This window comes from Raphanus sativus, unplaced genomic scaffold (genome assembly GCF_000801105.2).
Source record: "Raphanus sativus cultivar WK10039 unplaced genomic scaffold, ASM80110v3 Scaffold1121, whole genome shotgun sequence".
Lineage (NCBI taxonomy): Eukaryota > Viridiplantae > Streptophyta > Magnoliopsida > Brassicales > Brassicaceae > Raphanus > Raphanus sativus.
In genome coordinates, this window is record NW_026616435.1 from 1 (window position 1) to 15,845 (window position 15,845).

Consider the following 15,845-nt stretch of genomic DNA (forward strand, 5'->3'; position numbering starts at 1 on the left):
TAAGGGTTTAGGGTATAATATTTTTTGGTGTGGTTATCAAAACCTTTATACCAACACACTTATTTTCAACCTTGCCCTACACCTCCATGCAAGTAAACAAATTATCTAAAAAAAACTGATTTCTTATACAGTATTTATCTTTGTTGACGGGATAACTTGTCTTTTCACCCTAAACGATAATCTTTTTGGATGGCTAACTAATTAATGAACATGCCAATAATAATCTTAGCTATGATGTATATAAAATTGCTTGTTATTTTGTAAGTTTGATAGCTTGTTAACAATATGAGAAACATAACTTTCAAATCCTAAGAAACAAAATGGCAGAGAGATTCACCGAGACGCAATAAAGGTGACGAGATTGAGATTCCAGTGCACCACCGGAGCTTGAGTTTTATCAGTGCACTGCCCGAGTAGACATGAGAAGATTTGTGAACTATTATCAAAACAGAGAGAAAAAATGAGAGATGATTCAAGCAATTACAAGTTGGAGCAGGTGAGAGAAGATGGGGAAAGAAAGATTTTGAATTCGAAACTTAATGAAAAAAAAAAAGTAGATGTAAGAAGAAGTAAAGATACAAATGCAGAAGATAAGATTTATCAAATCTTTTGCAAGATATCACCTATCAAATGGTAGATTCATTAAGTTCGTATAGGGGCATCAGAGTCCAAAAAAAAAGTCAATAGTGTCAAAACAGTAGACTTTGGTATATAGCTAATAAGGCATAAGTTTTTGGTATGTGTCCTAATTTCTCAAAATATAATTACATAAATTAAAAAACAATATTGTCATTAACTATTTAAAAGTTAGGTTTATCAATTATTTAGAATACACATAATAATAAAATATGAAAAATGAATATATTCTAGATTTATTAATTATTGTTGCCATATTTTTTTAGTTAGAATTTGATTTAGGAAATGCATTAAACTAAACATAAAAGACACAAAAATCATAAAAGTAAATTAATTAATAATTTCAGTGGCTTACTATTGTAAATAAAAAAATAAAGGTAAGTATTATATTTGTACTTCCCTTTTAATAGATTTGATTTGGACTTATTTTTGGGTTCACCCTAAAGTGAATCTCTAGGTTCACCCAACCAATAGAAATCAGTCATTTCACAACTGATATCTTTAAAAAAGAAACAAAATATATCGAGTTATATTATAATTTAAAATAAAAAATGTTAACTAATAAAAAAATAGTATATAGCAAAAAAGGTTTAAAAATATTTTAACTCCGTCATTAAAACATTAAACCCTAACTTTAAATCCTAAACCCTTGGATAAATACTAAACTCTAAATTAAAAACATTAAACACTAACATCAAAGAAATACCAAATCCTTAAATCATAAAAAGAGTTTAGGGATTAGGATTAACGGTTTAGTATTTCTAAGATTTAGTGTTTTAGTGTTTAATGTTTTTGATTCAAAAATTAAGATTACCAAGTGTTTAGAGTTTAACTAGGTTTAGGGTTTATAGTTTAGGGTTTAGGGGTTAGTATCTTGATGACGACATTAAAATATCTATTTTTTGCAATACTAGAGTTAGAGTTAAAATTATCATATGTTTTACGTATACCCAAGGGTTAGGGTATACCCAAGGTTTAGGGTTTAGGATTTAGAGTTTAGGGTTTTTCTTGTTAAAATATTTTTTTTTAAATCATTTTTGTAACTACTATTATTTTTATTTGTTTTTATTTTATTTATTTTAAAAACATAATATAATTTGATAATATTTTGTTTTTTTTAAAAGATATTGATTATGAAATACTTGATTCCTATTAGTTGGTGAATCTAAAGGTTCACCCTAGGGGTGAACACAAGAATAACTTTTGATTTGAGCCATAATCACCACATAAATAACATATTAACTACTGCTATTTTCTTACTATAGTTTCTTAAAAAAAATCTATTAACGGGTAATTAAGTTATTGTGATGATCAATAATATAATAACATTTTTTGTTTGTTAAAGTCAATACTATTGTTTTGTGATTATAAATAAAATTAACCATATAAAGACTGATCTTCGCAAAACTCGGTTATGCAATGAACAAAGCTTAGGTTCAACCCTAAGGTGAATCTCTACATTCACCCACTATAGGATTTAGTTATTTAAGATTGATATCTTTTAAAAAAGAAAATAAATAATAAAAATTTAAGTGAAAATAAAATGTTTTAGATAAATAAAAAAATAGTAGTAATTATCAAAAAAAAGTTTTTTTGTTTAATATGATAAATTTGTCGATAAATACTAAACCCTAAACCCTAAATTCTAAATACTAAACAATAAATCCTAAACCCTTGGGGAAAGGCTGAACCCTTGACATATCCTATACCCTAAAATCCTTAAATTTAAACCAAACCCTAAATCATAAACTAAATTCTAACCCTAAACTCTAAATCATGACCTCTAAAAGTAACTTATTAAATTCTAAACCCTAAACTCTAATCCTAAAAGTAACTTATTACGTATACCCAAGGGTTAGGATATACCCAAGGGTTTAGGGTTTTTGATTTAGAGGTAAAAGAAAACAAATAACTTATTAAATTATATTATCTTTCAAAATAAAATTAAAAATAATAAAAATTATATTTTTTTCAAAATAAAATTAAAAAATAAATAAAAATATATAAAACGAGTTAAAAAATTAATATTGTCAACAAAACACCAAACTCTAAACTTAATACTAAACCCTAAACTCTAAAAGTAACTTTATTACGTATACCCAAGGGTTTAGGGTATACCCAAGGGTTTAGGGTTTGTTGATTTAGAGGTAAAAGAAAACAAATAACTTATTAAATTATATTATCTTTCAAAATAAAATTTAAAAATAAATAAAAATAGTATATAAAAACGAGTTAAAAATTAATATTGTCAACAAAACACCAAACTCTAACTTAATACTAAACCCTAAACTCTAATCCTAAACCCTAAACCCTGGATAAACCCTAAACCCTTGGAAAAACACTAACACATTGTCAACAAAACACTAAACCCTAAATATAATCCTAAACCCTAAACTTTTGGGTAAACCCTAAACCCTGGGTAAAACCCTAACCCTGGAAAAACACTAAACATTTGGATAAATTCTAAACTATAAATCTTAAACACTAAACTCTAAATCTTATAAATAAATATTTTTTTAAATAATTTATTTTGAGAACTATTGTTATTTTTATTTATTTAATCTTTTATTTATTTTAAAAGCATAATGTAATTTGGCAAATTATTTTGTTTCCTATAGATTCTTGGTTCACCCCCTACGGTGAACCTATAGATTCACCAACCAATAGGATTTAGTTATTTCAAATTTGACATATTTTGAAAAAGGAAACAAAATAGGCCAAATTATATTACATTTTAAAAATAAAAAATAAAGTAAAACTAAATAAAATATACTAAATGCAAAAAATAAGTATTTTTTTCAAAAAAAATTAATACCACAAAAAACAATAATCTCTAAATGTTAAACCCTAAATCCTTTAGTAAACCTTTGGATAAATTATAAAACTTTGATTTAAAAAAACTATCTATAACACAATCAACAAAAAACTATACCCTAAATACTAATCATAAACCCTAAACCTTTGGGTAAACTCTAAACCCTTGGGTAAATCCAAAATTCTTGGATAAATCTTAAAATTTAAGATTTATTCAAAAATCTAAGATTTAATGTTTGTCGTGAGCGTTAAAAATATTTTTTGAAAATATTTTTTTTTAGATTAAAAAGTTTTGTTTTTGTGATTAGTATAATTTTTATTTAATTTTTATTTTGAAAGTATAATATAATTCGATAATATTTTGTTTCCTTTTTAAAAAATATTGAATCTTAAATGACACATTCCTATTGGTTGGTGAACCTCTAGGTGAGTCAAAGAGGAAACAAAATATATGTTTTACAACACAAGCGAGTCAAAGAGAAAAAGTGATATATGTGTATGTATTCTTACAACACAAGCGAGTCAAAGAGAAAATTCAAGGTTGGAAACGTTTGGCTCTTGCCATTTATTTGCATGATATTATCAAAAATTAAACTGTTTGTAATTTATCTTTTAAGTAGATTGTAGAAAGAAAATGTCATTGCATATGAGCTAGCCAATCAGGCTAAATGTAATTCACAAACCATGTAATCAAATGGACCAAGACAAGTAATACTTAACTATCGATGAAAGCTGTCGACGACAAAAGAAAGGCTAACTAACTCAAAATAATTCATTGATATGGGACCGACACTTTTATTATATCACATGGAAAATACTGTGACATACGATTCGATGTGTGTTTTAAGTTTAACATATGGAAAAGTAGTTGATACGTGCTTAAACAAACCCACTTTTTTATCATTTGAAGCTTTATTAGAAATTGCAAACTCAGAAAACAGAGCATCATCCAAACAAACCCCCTTATATCATAGCATTTACTTTATAGGGATATATAAATGCTAATAAGAGGCAGCGATCATCATTTTGGAGAACTCGTGGAAAGAGAGAACACCATCGCCATCAAGATCGGCTTCTCGCACCATATGCTCCGCCTCTTCCGCCGTTATCTTCATCCCCATGTCTTTCATTCCTTCTCCCAACTGCATTTGCCCATAAATAAATAGCACACCATCTATATTACCACTTATCATGTAACTCTTTGTATATTGTCACTTGTTATGAACATGAAAACCTTTAGTTTAAAATAGTAAAAAAAAAAGAACTTCGAATATAATATTACCAATTATTAAGAAACGCTTTGTATATTGTTTCTTTGTTATGACTATATAATCTTTGGTTTAAAATAGTAAAAGAAGAAAATATTACCTCAAGTGCAGATATGACACCGTCTCCGTCTCTGTCGAACACTCTAAACACTTCTATCAACTCATCCGATCCCGCTTCCTAAACCAATATTTTCGATTAAATTTTTTGTCTTAAGTTTATATATATTTATTTTTCACAGTTTTTTAGTGTATATTAATTATACCTGAGAGGTGTTTTGAGCCATTATATACAAGAAATCATCAAAGGTGATGCCTCCGTTGCCAAAGATATCGACATGGCTCATCATCTCTTGAAGTTGTTCCTCATTTGGATTCTTCCCCATCGACTTCATCACCTTCGTTAGTTTCTCCTTTGTGATGAACCCTGTGCCACACGCAACCATATATAAGTCAACTGATTCATCATCATCAATCCGATGATCGATTCTGATAAAAAGAACTGTGTATTATATAGGGACAAAAGATACTAAAATCAGACAGACCATCAGAGTCTTTGTCGATGAGACAGAAGGCTTCGTAAAACTCTTGGATCTGCTCATCGGTGAAAGCATCCGCCATCTTCGTCGATCACAAAGAAAAGTCAAACCTTTTCTTGATGATTTATCTTTTCTCTTGGTTTGGTTTGTGAAGGAAGATGATGGGGAAGAAAGAGAGCATTCCATCTGGATTTAAGTAGATACATGACCTCACACATTTCGTGGCTCTTGCCGCGTCAAAAGTCAACATAAATGACCTTGCGTTTCATTATTCTGTGGATTTTTTTTCTAAGACACGACTCCAAGTCACGGGTCAATGTTCAAACTTCTGACTTCTAAGGCTTATTTTCATGGTTTTTGAATTACTAATTAATGATGTACGGTTTCTCTATTAAAACATTATAGTAGCCTAAGATCGAATGTAATAGCAAGATCAATCGTATGTATGCAAACTTTCGTTTACAAAACAGTTCTTCGTTTTATATATTTTCTTAACTTCTGTAATGTCTTTTACAACTTGCATCACCTTATATAGGTAACAGGAATCTTAACTTGTCCTATTACAACATGAACTAGGAACTTATCTTAAACCTAATCCTAATAGACTTTAGTTATTCAATCTTTCCTTTTATGAATAACTTGCTTCTTAAGCTAACTCGTGAAGCTTATCCAACATTCTTCCTTCTAAGCTTCAAGCCATACTTGCTTAAGTCTTGAACTTGAATCAACTCCCTCATCTCTTTGAATTTGATCTTTGCTAGTGCTTTGGTTAGAATGTCTGCGCGTTGCTCTGTTCCGGGTACATGTTCCACATCAATCAGTCCTCGTTCTACACATTCTCTGATGAAATGAAACCGCTTATGGATGTGTTTACTGCGCCTGTGAAGAACTGGATTCTTTGCTAAAGCTATAGCTGATTTATTATCCACACGAACCAGTGTTCTTTCATTCTTCTTTCCTGTGATCTCAGTCATCAACTCCTGAAGCCAGATAGCTTGTTTAGCAGCTTCTGTTGCCGCCATGTACTCGGCTTCACACGAAGATAGGGCCACTACGTCTTGTTTCTGTGAACACCAAGAGACTTGCGTGTCATCGAGGCAAAACAAGTGTCCCGAGTACTCTTTCCATCATCTGGATCAGTGTTATGACTGCTATCACTGAAACCTATTAGCTTCTGAGTTCCTCCACACTTAAACAACAAACCGAAACCTTTAGTGCCTTTTAAATATCTCAAAACCTGTTTTAATGCATCACCATGAGACTTTCGTGGTGAGTGCATATACTTGCTTAGTATTCCCACAGAGAATGCCAAGTCTGGTCTTGTATGCATCAGATATCTCAGACAACCTATCCTTCTTCTATACAACGTAGCATCGATCTCTGGTTCATCCAGCGCTTTAGAGAGTTGCAGACCAAATTCCATTGGTATGTGAGTCGCGTTGCAGTCGTCCATTCCTGCCTCCTTGAGTATACGCAAAGCATAAGCTTCTTGATTGATCGCAATACCTACAGAACTCTGCTTTACTTCCATTCCGAGATAATATGTTAAGACTCCTAGATCAGACATCTCGAACTGCTGTGACATTGAGACCTTGAAATCTTTTATCTCTTTTATGGAGTTTCCCGTAACAAAGAGATCATCAACATATATTGCCACAATGAGTAGCTTATCTTTATCTTCTCTGCGATATACTGAGCTCTCCTTTGCACACTTGTTGAACCTTAATCGTTTCAGGACACGATCAAGCTTTGTGTTCCAGGCACGTGGTGCCTGCTTTAGACCGTATAACGCTTTTGAAAGTTTGAAAACCTCATGTTCTTCTCCCTTCTTTTCAAACCTTCAGGTTGAGATACGTAGACATCTTCGTTCAACTCTCCGTGTAAGAAAGCCATTTTGACGTCTAGGTGATGAATTTCCCATTGATTTGATGCAGCCAAACCAATTAGTAGTCGTATAGTCTCTAGTCGAGCCACTGGTGCGAAAACTTCGTCATAATCGATTCCATGTTCTTGAACGTATCCTTTGGCGACCAACCTTGCTTTGAACTTGATGATTGTGTCGTCTGCGTTCCTTTTGATCTTGAAGATCCATTTAAGACCTATGACTTTTACTCCAGCCGGTTTATCAACAAGTGACCACGTTTTGTTCTTGTTGATAGAGGTGATTTCATCTTCACAAGCCATCGTCCATCGCTTGTCGTCTTTGGCTTCATGAAAACTTGTCGGTTCATCATTAATAGACAGAAGTAGCATCTCGCATTCTATCTTTGCAAGTAGAATGTAGTCTTTAAGATAGTCTGGTTTGTTTATCTGTCGTGATGAACGCCTCAAATCTTGTACTTGATTGCCTCCTTCATTCGAAACAGAGTCACTTCTCTCTGTTTCTGTTTCTACAGACTCTGTTTTTACAGACTCTGTTTCTGCCTTTTCCGGTTCTGCAACTGAGCCTGTTTCAGGAAGAAGTCCTCCACTGTAACGACCACTGCCACTATCTTCTGTAGCTCCCCACGTCATGTGAAACATGCCTGGTTCACTCTGAGCTTCTTTGCTTTCTCCCTTCCAATTCCAGCAAACCTCTTCTTTAAGGATCACATCTCGGCTTACAACAATTTTCTTTGTATCAGGGTTGTATAGTCAATATGCTTTAGTTCCAGGTTCAATACCAAGGTGAACTAAAGCTTGTGATCTGTCATCAAGCTTCCTTAGATGACCAGCATCAATCTTGGCATGAGCCATACAACCAAATACTTGTATATGTGATAAGCTCGGTTTCTTGCCCTTGATACATTCATAAGGAGTTTGATTCTTCAAAGCCCTTGTAGGGACTCTATTGATCAAATATGTGGCGTGTCGTACCGCCTCTCCCCATAAATAGTTAGGCATGTTCATTGCTTTCAACATGCTTCGAGTCATCTCCATCAGTGTGCGGTTTCTCCGTTCAACCACTCCGTTCTGTTGTGGAGTGTACGGAGCGGTTAAGTGTCGTCTTATTCCGTTGTCATTGCAGTACTCTTAAAACTGATGTGAAGTAAATCCACCTCCTCTGTCCGTACGCAATGTCACTATCTCTTTCTCAAAATCCTTCTCCACAAGATTCTTAAAAGTCTTAAATCGACTAAAAGCTTCACTTTTTTCTTTTAGTAGTATAGACCACATATATCTTGTGCAGTCATCGATAATGACAAAGATGTATCTGTTCTGAGAGAGAGTAGTTGGTGATATAGGACCACATAAGTCAGTGTGTAGCAGTTCTAAAGCTCTTGATGATCTGAATGACGAGGCCTTTGGGAAGGGTTGTCGTATTTGTTTGCCTACCAAGCAAGAATCACAGAGTTGCTTCATTTCACCAATCTCCGGCAAACCGATAACCATTCCATGAGTCGCAATTGCCTTTATGGTTTTGAAGCTGATATGCCCAAGTCTAGCATGCCATTGCCATGGTTCCTCCTTTATCTTAGCCTGAAGGCACGCTGCTCGTCCGACTTTCAACTTTATCTTGTAGAGTCTATTCGGAGTTCACTGTACTCTAGCCAGTAGTTTTCCTTTTGAATCTCTTATCGTTAGGAAGTGATCTTTCATTCGGATATCACAACCTTGTTCAGTCGCTTGTCCCAAACTCAAGATGTTACTCTTCAGGTTTGGTATGTAATAGATATCAGTCAAGAGCTTCTGTTCACCGGTCTTTGCTTCAAACAGAATTGACCCTTTCCCATCGATATCAACATATGATCCATCTCCAAACTTCACTTTACCTTTTATATTCTCGTTTAGCTCAGAGAAATATGACCTTTGACCCGTCATGTGATTGCTAGCTCCGTTGTCTAGATACCACACTCCATCTTCTTTCTTATCTTCTTCAAAAGTCTTCGGTAAGATCTTGTCTTCGTTAAGGTACACAAGTTCATGTAGATACAACGCCACTTCAGCTGTTTCTGTTTCGGTTTTGTTCAACTCTTGTGTATCTTCTTTCTTTTCAGGGCACACTGATTTAAAGTGTCCCTTTTTCTTGCAGTTGAAGCAAACAATCTGAGAGTAGTCCTTCTTTTCTTTGTTTCCTTCTCCAGAGCTACTTCTACCGCGTCCTCGGCCACCATTACTACGCCCACGGCCACGGTTCCAACCTCTTCCTCGTCCTCTTGAACTCTGATTGTACGAGGCTTCTGTACTTGCGAAAAGAAGGTTGTTTTGTTGATCATATGCAGTCTTGCCTTTAACACGTTCTTCGTATGCTTTGAGTCTTCCTGTAATATCTTCAAAGGAAGTTTTATTTAAATCAAGCATCTGTTCTATCGAAGCTGTAATGTGAATGAACTTCATTGGTAGACTGTTGAGTAGTTTCTTCACGAGCTTTGGTTGATCAATCTTCTGTCCCAACGAGGCCGCTTTTGATGCAAGTTCAGTTAGCTTGCTCGTGAATGTATCAATACTGTCAGAGTCTTCCATGTTTAAGCGATCGAATTCATTCATTAGTGTTTACAATCTTGCTTCTTTTACACGTTCAACACCTACGTTTTTTGTTTTGATTGATTCCCAGATTTCCTTAGGAGTATCGTCATCTCCAAATTGCATTACCAGAGTTTCAGGTACTGATTGATACAGCAGTACAATCACCATATTTATCTTGTCTTCATCCTCTGTTCCTGGATCAATCGCCTCCCATACCTTATGAAGCTTAAAGAGAGCTTTCATCTTTTTCACCCAGACATTGTAATTTGTCGTCGAAAGCATAGGACAAACCACTGTACTTGGAACATCTTCTCTTCTTCCTAGTGCATTCGGAGACTTTACTTCTGTCAAGTCTTTAGTATCAGCCATGGATACCTTCTTCTTGTCTTCTCAGATACGAATAACCTAGAGCTCTGATACCAAATATAGTAGCCTAAGATCGAATGTAATAGCAAGATCAATCGTATGTATGCAAACTTTCGTTTATAAAACAGTTCTTCGTTTTATATATTCTCTTAACTTCTGTAATGTCTCTTACAACTTGCATCACCTTATATAGGTAACAGGAATTTTAACTTGTCCTATTACAACATGAACTAGGAACTTATCTTAAACCTAATCCTAATAGACTTTAGTTATTCAATCTTTCCTTTTATGAATAACTTGCTTCTTAAGCTAACTCTTGAAGCTTATCCAACAAACCTTTGATTACACATCTTTTAGTTAGGATCTTGAAGTATTGATCACGTCTGAGGAGTGAGGAGTCAAGCGTTTAAAAGTCTCACAATAGGAGCAAGTTGCATTTGGCATTCAATTATTTAGACAGGGTTAACTACACTTTCAGAAAATACTTGTTTTTGAGAAAGAAAAAGTTCGGTTTCAGTTTCTTGATTTAGGTTTCTGTTGTCCTGATAAGTAATAATAGGGCATTCAATTATTTAGACAGGATTAACTACACTTTCAAGAAATATTGTCTTTGAGAAAGAAAAAATAGGTTTCAGTTTCTTGATCCCATTAGTCATTTGTGACGAAACAAATTTGAAACTTCAAATACATTTTTAATTCTTTCATTCCAAGATGACTATTATCAATCATAATTGTCAAACTTGAGTATTTTCAAAATATATGCAGTAATAGACTTGTTTTATGGCAATCTACAAAAAGAAATGATTATTTAGGTACACAAAGAAAACAGGAAAATTGTCATTTAAGTCCCCAAATTTCTAATTTTGTTGAAAAGCATGAACTTCTTCTTGGATCATTTTAAACCTCAATTTATCTTGACTATCCATTTATATCTCTAATATATTTTGACTAAACCATTTTAAGATGCCGTAACAATGGTTAGCAAATTGATTTAACGGAGTTAACGACCATTTCTAATTCCTGTCAAAACTTTCTTAAATTCGTTTTAAATTTTTAAAACGTTCCTCCACAGATTCAAACCCATGACCAGAGATGCAAATACAGCAAAGTCAAACCACTGGACTACTTACAATTTAATTAACTAGTACAGATACTAAGCCCCTATATATTAAAGGAGAAATATTTAAAAAGTTATAACATGTAGTTTGTACTAAATAAAAAAATGTCATACTCAGTTGTCACGTAATTGAAATGCTAATTTTGCTTATGTGGCGGTTTGAGAATCAATTGAGAATTTTGTTGGTCCAAAATTAAATTGCTAAAGAATTTTATATTATATAGTACGTCCATTATAGACCATTTATTTATCAAATTGAAATTTATTATCTATTTTTTCTTAAATAAAACATACGGAATTAACTAATGTGATTAAAATATATATATGACAATTAATGATTTTAAAATAAAGATTTGCTAACAATCTGTATACTTTCTATCATTTTGTTTAATTTTTTATTATTAAAATAAATTATACAATTACATTAATCATATAACAAAAATATAGATTTTTGAATATGTTGCATTTGATATTTTCAAAACGAGTATAAATTACTAAAACTGTTAAAAGTCTCACATAAACTTTTGTTATCAAAATTTTTTTTTAAGTAATAAGATAAAATGATTATCCAACCATATGAATAAATAATTTTATTTAATAGGTGTTTATGTTAATATATATATATATATATATATATATATATATATATTTCATACCGTTTAAATTAAACTATTTATCATAAAAATACATATTTATATTGATATTTCAATGAACATATACTGAAAATTTAATATTTTGAAATTTTCATTGTTTTTTTTAAAATGATTATAAATTATTGAAACCACTAAACATCCCACATTAAAAAACAATTTGTTGGTCTAAAATATTGTTACATAATATGCAAATAATCATAAAATCATATGAGTAGAGACCTCATTTAATAAATATCCATATTAAAAGTATACTATACATCTATGTTAATATCATTTAAATTTAATTATGCATCATATACATAGATAAGATTGATTTTGATATATTAAATAAGTAAAAAATCAGTTACTATTATGTAATAAATCGGCGTGCACATATAAATTATGCATCATACACATATAGTCAGTTACTATTATCTTATTTATTCTGCACAAGATGCATATCTTAACCTAAGTATGTATCTCTTTAATAATTTTAAATCTTAAACATTTCTAAATCTTAGGTCAAAACAAAAGAACAAATGAGAATAAACTCCAAAATCAATATTTATATCAAGCAATAACCAACATGAAAAAAACGACATAAAAAAGAAAAATATTGAAAAATATAGGATTGACAAGTGAACATAACCTTCTTATAATCATAATTAACTTTTATATAGCTAAATCATGATATAAAACCGAGCTGACATAGTTACATTATAACCAAATAGTAGGCATGAGATTCTTCGGCCTAAATGTTAGGTTCTTATGCAATAAGTGATTTTTTGACCCAAAATATTTTTAAAAATGAAATCAGCTAATCAGTAAACAAATTATGTAACTAACAAAAAGTTTTAAAAAATGGTTTAAGGGCCAAAAATATTGATTTGATCAAGAATATAAGTTTTATTTTTAATACAATATTTCTTAAATAATGTTCATATATATTCACCATGCGCAAAGCGCAAGTCTTATCCTAGTCTCTCTTAAAATATATAACGGCGTTTTACAATGGCAGCAATGCTAAACCACTAGACTACTTATAATATTATTAAATTTAAAAGATACTAATCTCTGTTAGACTACATAATATCGTTTTCAAATCTAATAAACCCCAACTTCTTTTTTCTTCAAACCTAAATCCTTAGTTATGAGAAAAGAGAAATGTGAACAGAACTTTGAAAGAATGATAAGAAACAAATTACCAATGACCAAACAGAGAGAATGTTGAATTCGTGGGTGAAGGAAGTGCGGCTCATAGAGAATATGCTCGAGAAGAAGGGATCTGGGATGAAGAGAGGATTCACAATCTATTATCTTCAGATGACGGTGAAATTAATAATAATAATTATTAGTATCTATACTAGTTAATAAAATTATAAGTATCTCAGTGGTTCGGCTTTGTTGTATTTGTACCTCCGGTCGCGGGTTCGAATCCGTGGAGGAACATTTAGAAAAAAAGAGTTTCAGAAGGATTTAACAAAAAAAAAAAATTGGTCACTAATATAGTTAAATCAATCTGTTAACCAATGTAACGGAAGATAAGTTGAGGTTTCAAATGGTCTACGAAGAAGTTCATGGTTTTTTCAACCATACTCAAGCAAAAAAAAGAACTACATTAACTTATGTTGATTATGAATGACCCCATTTCGAAGAAGTACAGGTGTTAATAGTGATTGTTATTTGAAAATTTTGTCTAATGGTAAAAGAGCGTCTAGTAGGCATTTTGTCACTTAGGTTTAATTCTCGTGCTGGAAGGGAATACAGTATTTACATTTTTTGGTTCCCAACAAAAAGATTAGACCACTTTTAAACTTTTGAAATCATTTTCCCTTCTTTCTTAAACACTATCCTCTCTACTTTCTTTCGACCACAACTCAAACCCTAGCCACACTATTTTCGCTGGCGGCCGCTGCATCTGACGGCAGTCGCCAGAAACCCGTTATCGTCTTTGGCTTCTTATCTTTTCGGTGGTTTTCTCTCGTGCGTCACAGCTCAGATCTTTTTCTCTTTGAGCTCTCCTGATGTTGTTAATGGCGGTGGATGGCCTCCTCGCCATATCTACCGCTATTCTCCATTGTTATCCAGTTTTCCCTTGTTGTTTCTCTTCTCCTAAGAGTTTGATGACGTGTGGGCTATTGGTTTCACCTTCATTCTCAGATCCAGGATTTTGACGTGGTGAGTCGGTGGTTGTGCTCTGTTTGAGCATGGGTGAGTTGGATGTGTCGTCTACTCATCAGTCTTGGCGACCTCTGATTTTGTACAAGTCTCTGTCTCCACTGGAAGTCCTCAGAGAAGCGTCACATTTGAGGGGCAGTTCTTTCCTCTCTAAACTTTCGGTGGAAACGTGTGAGGTGCAGGCTTGTCCTTGTCATGAAGCTCCGGTTTTGTAATGAATTGTTTGTGTATGCTTGTTGTCTCTGTTTTTTTGTGACAGATTGGCCATATGTTGCATTAGCTTGGAGTTCATTCCTCACCATTGGTCCTACATTACAGTGACTGCTCGTCATAAGAGTGGGATGGATAGTCTGGCTGGAGGCATGGTGACAGTTATGAAGGCTTTTTTCTTTTCTAAGAGTGGTTTCTCTGGAGGTTGGGGTACCTCCATGTCTGTCTTAAAAAAACTCTATATGAGCTTTTGGTTCATCTTACACCGGTCACAGTTGAAAAGTTTAGAGATAACAATTTTGAGCTTCTCTTTCGAACGACGGCATTATCAGTTAGAATCTCTTCCTCGTGTCACCACTGTTTATTGTTTAGCCGAGAAATGAATTCGTGTTTAGATTCTCTAGTTTGGTTTGTGTATGGTCGAAGCTGTAGGAACCGTAGCTTCAAGGTTGAGAGCGTATTTCTACCGATAGCTCGCAGCAATTGAGTTATCACCTCATTCTTTACCATTGATTTTGGTCTAAGCTCTCTTCGTTGTTATTTACCTCTAAGTTGTCTTCTTAACTGCTTTTGTTCTGATTAAGTTATTGTGTGTAGCTGTTTATTTAGTTAGATTATGCATTTTTTTGCTACTTGTCTTTTTGTTTCTCTGTCTACTATTAGCTTTTTGTAATATCTGTCAAAAATAAAAATAAAATTGTATAATAACTAACATTTTTACAAAAAAAAAGGTTTGAAAGTATATTAAAATGTCTTGTTTGTTACAATGTTGAAACGCCAATCACATGGTTACAAATGTATTGTCACTACAGTAGGATTTAAAATAACATATAAATGGGCTTCACAATAAAAAAGACAATTGAGGTTTGAAATTTTTTGATTATCTTGTGACTAGCTAGTAGTTATTAGATAATTGCGTAAATGCACTTCTAACTAGCCACTACTCTGGCGCTAAACTGACTATAGAGGGAAGTTTAAGATGCGGTGTAAATATCTGTAAATGGGTGTGAATCAGCATTGCCATTTTAGTATCTAGATCCATTCCTTGATTTAGATCTGTTCTTTTGTTTTATTACTTACCAAATAAGGACAACTCATCAAATGAAGAAAGAACAGGGAATGTTTGATTTGGCAGATAAGATCTGATTTATAATTGGAGTCACGTGAACCTACACTCCCATTCTGTTTTAGCTAGTTGCAGATATGTCATTTGTTTCCCCAAATCTTTACTTTTTAGTTACTTTCAATGCTGTTTCATAATTATTGTAACTAAATGTTCCATTACATCACACTAGTTTATGTTTCATTTTAGAGCCTATGTCTTGATTTCCGTGTTAAATAGCAGAATTCCCTGAAAATTATGTCTTCTCCCATGAATAATAACTTCATGCATGTTCGTAGACAAAGAATGGGGAAGGCCAAACAGAAAATGACAATACAAGTTAGCATCAAATCGAGTATGCTCCATTGATCCGATCTCGCAAAACGTAAACAAAAATTGAGCATGTTTCAAATAGTAATATCAATAGATTAAATGTTTTCTTTTGAAAAAAATATAGATTAAGTGTTTCCTAAGTGTTTATACCAATATTTAAAATCAATAGTAATATAAATAGATTAGGCCTCTATCAGTTTCCTAACT

The 15,845-nt window shown here is 32.6% G+C and overlaps 1 protein-coding gene and 1 long non-coding RNA gene across 2 annotated transcripts; one reads left to right on the forward strand and one right to left on the reverse strand.

Moving 5' to 3' along the window:
* Nucleotides 1-4,208: 4,208 nt before the first annotated feature.
* On the reverse strand, nt 4,209-5,428 carry LOC108849086 (calmodulin-like protein 9). The gene is made up of 4 exons (XM_018622588.2): nt 5,261-5,428; nt 4,982-5,142; nt 4,819-4,896; nt 4,209-4,592 (listed from the first exon to the last, which is right to left on the reverse strand). Exons 1-4 carry the CDS (start codon nt 5,334-5,336, stop codon nt 4,452-4,454), a joined length of 456 nt encoding a protein of 151 aa, XP_018478090.1. The 5' UTR covers nt 5,337-5,428; the 3' UTR covers nt 4,209-4,451.
* An 8,151-nt stretch (nt 5,429-13,579) lies between these two features.
* Nucleotides 13,580-14,919, forward strand: LOC108849473 (uncharacterized). Its single transcript, XR_001949203.2, has 2 exons — nt 13,580-14,169; nt 14,253-14,919. It is a non-coding gene; the product is annotated as an uncharacterized LOC108849473 (long non-coding RNA).
* Nucleotides 14,920-15,845: the final 926 nt, after the last annotated feature.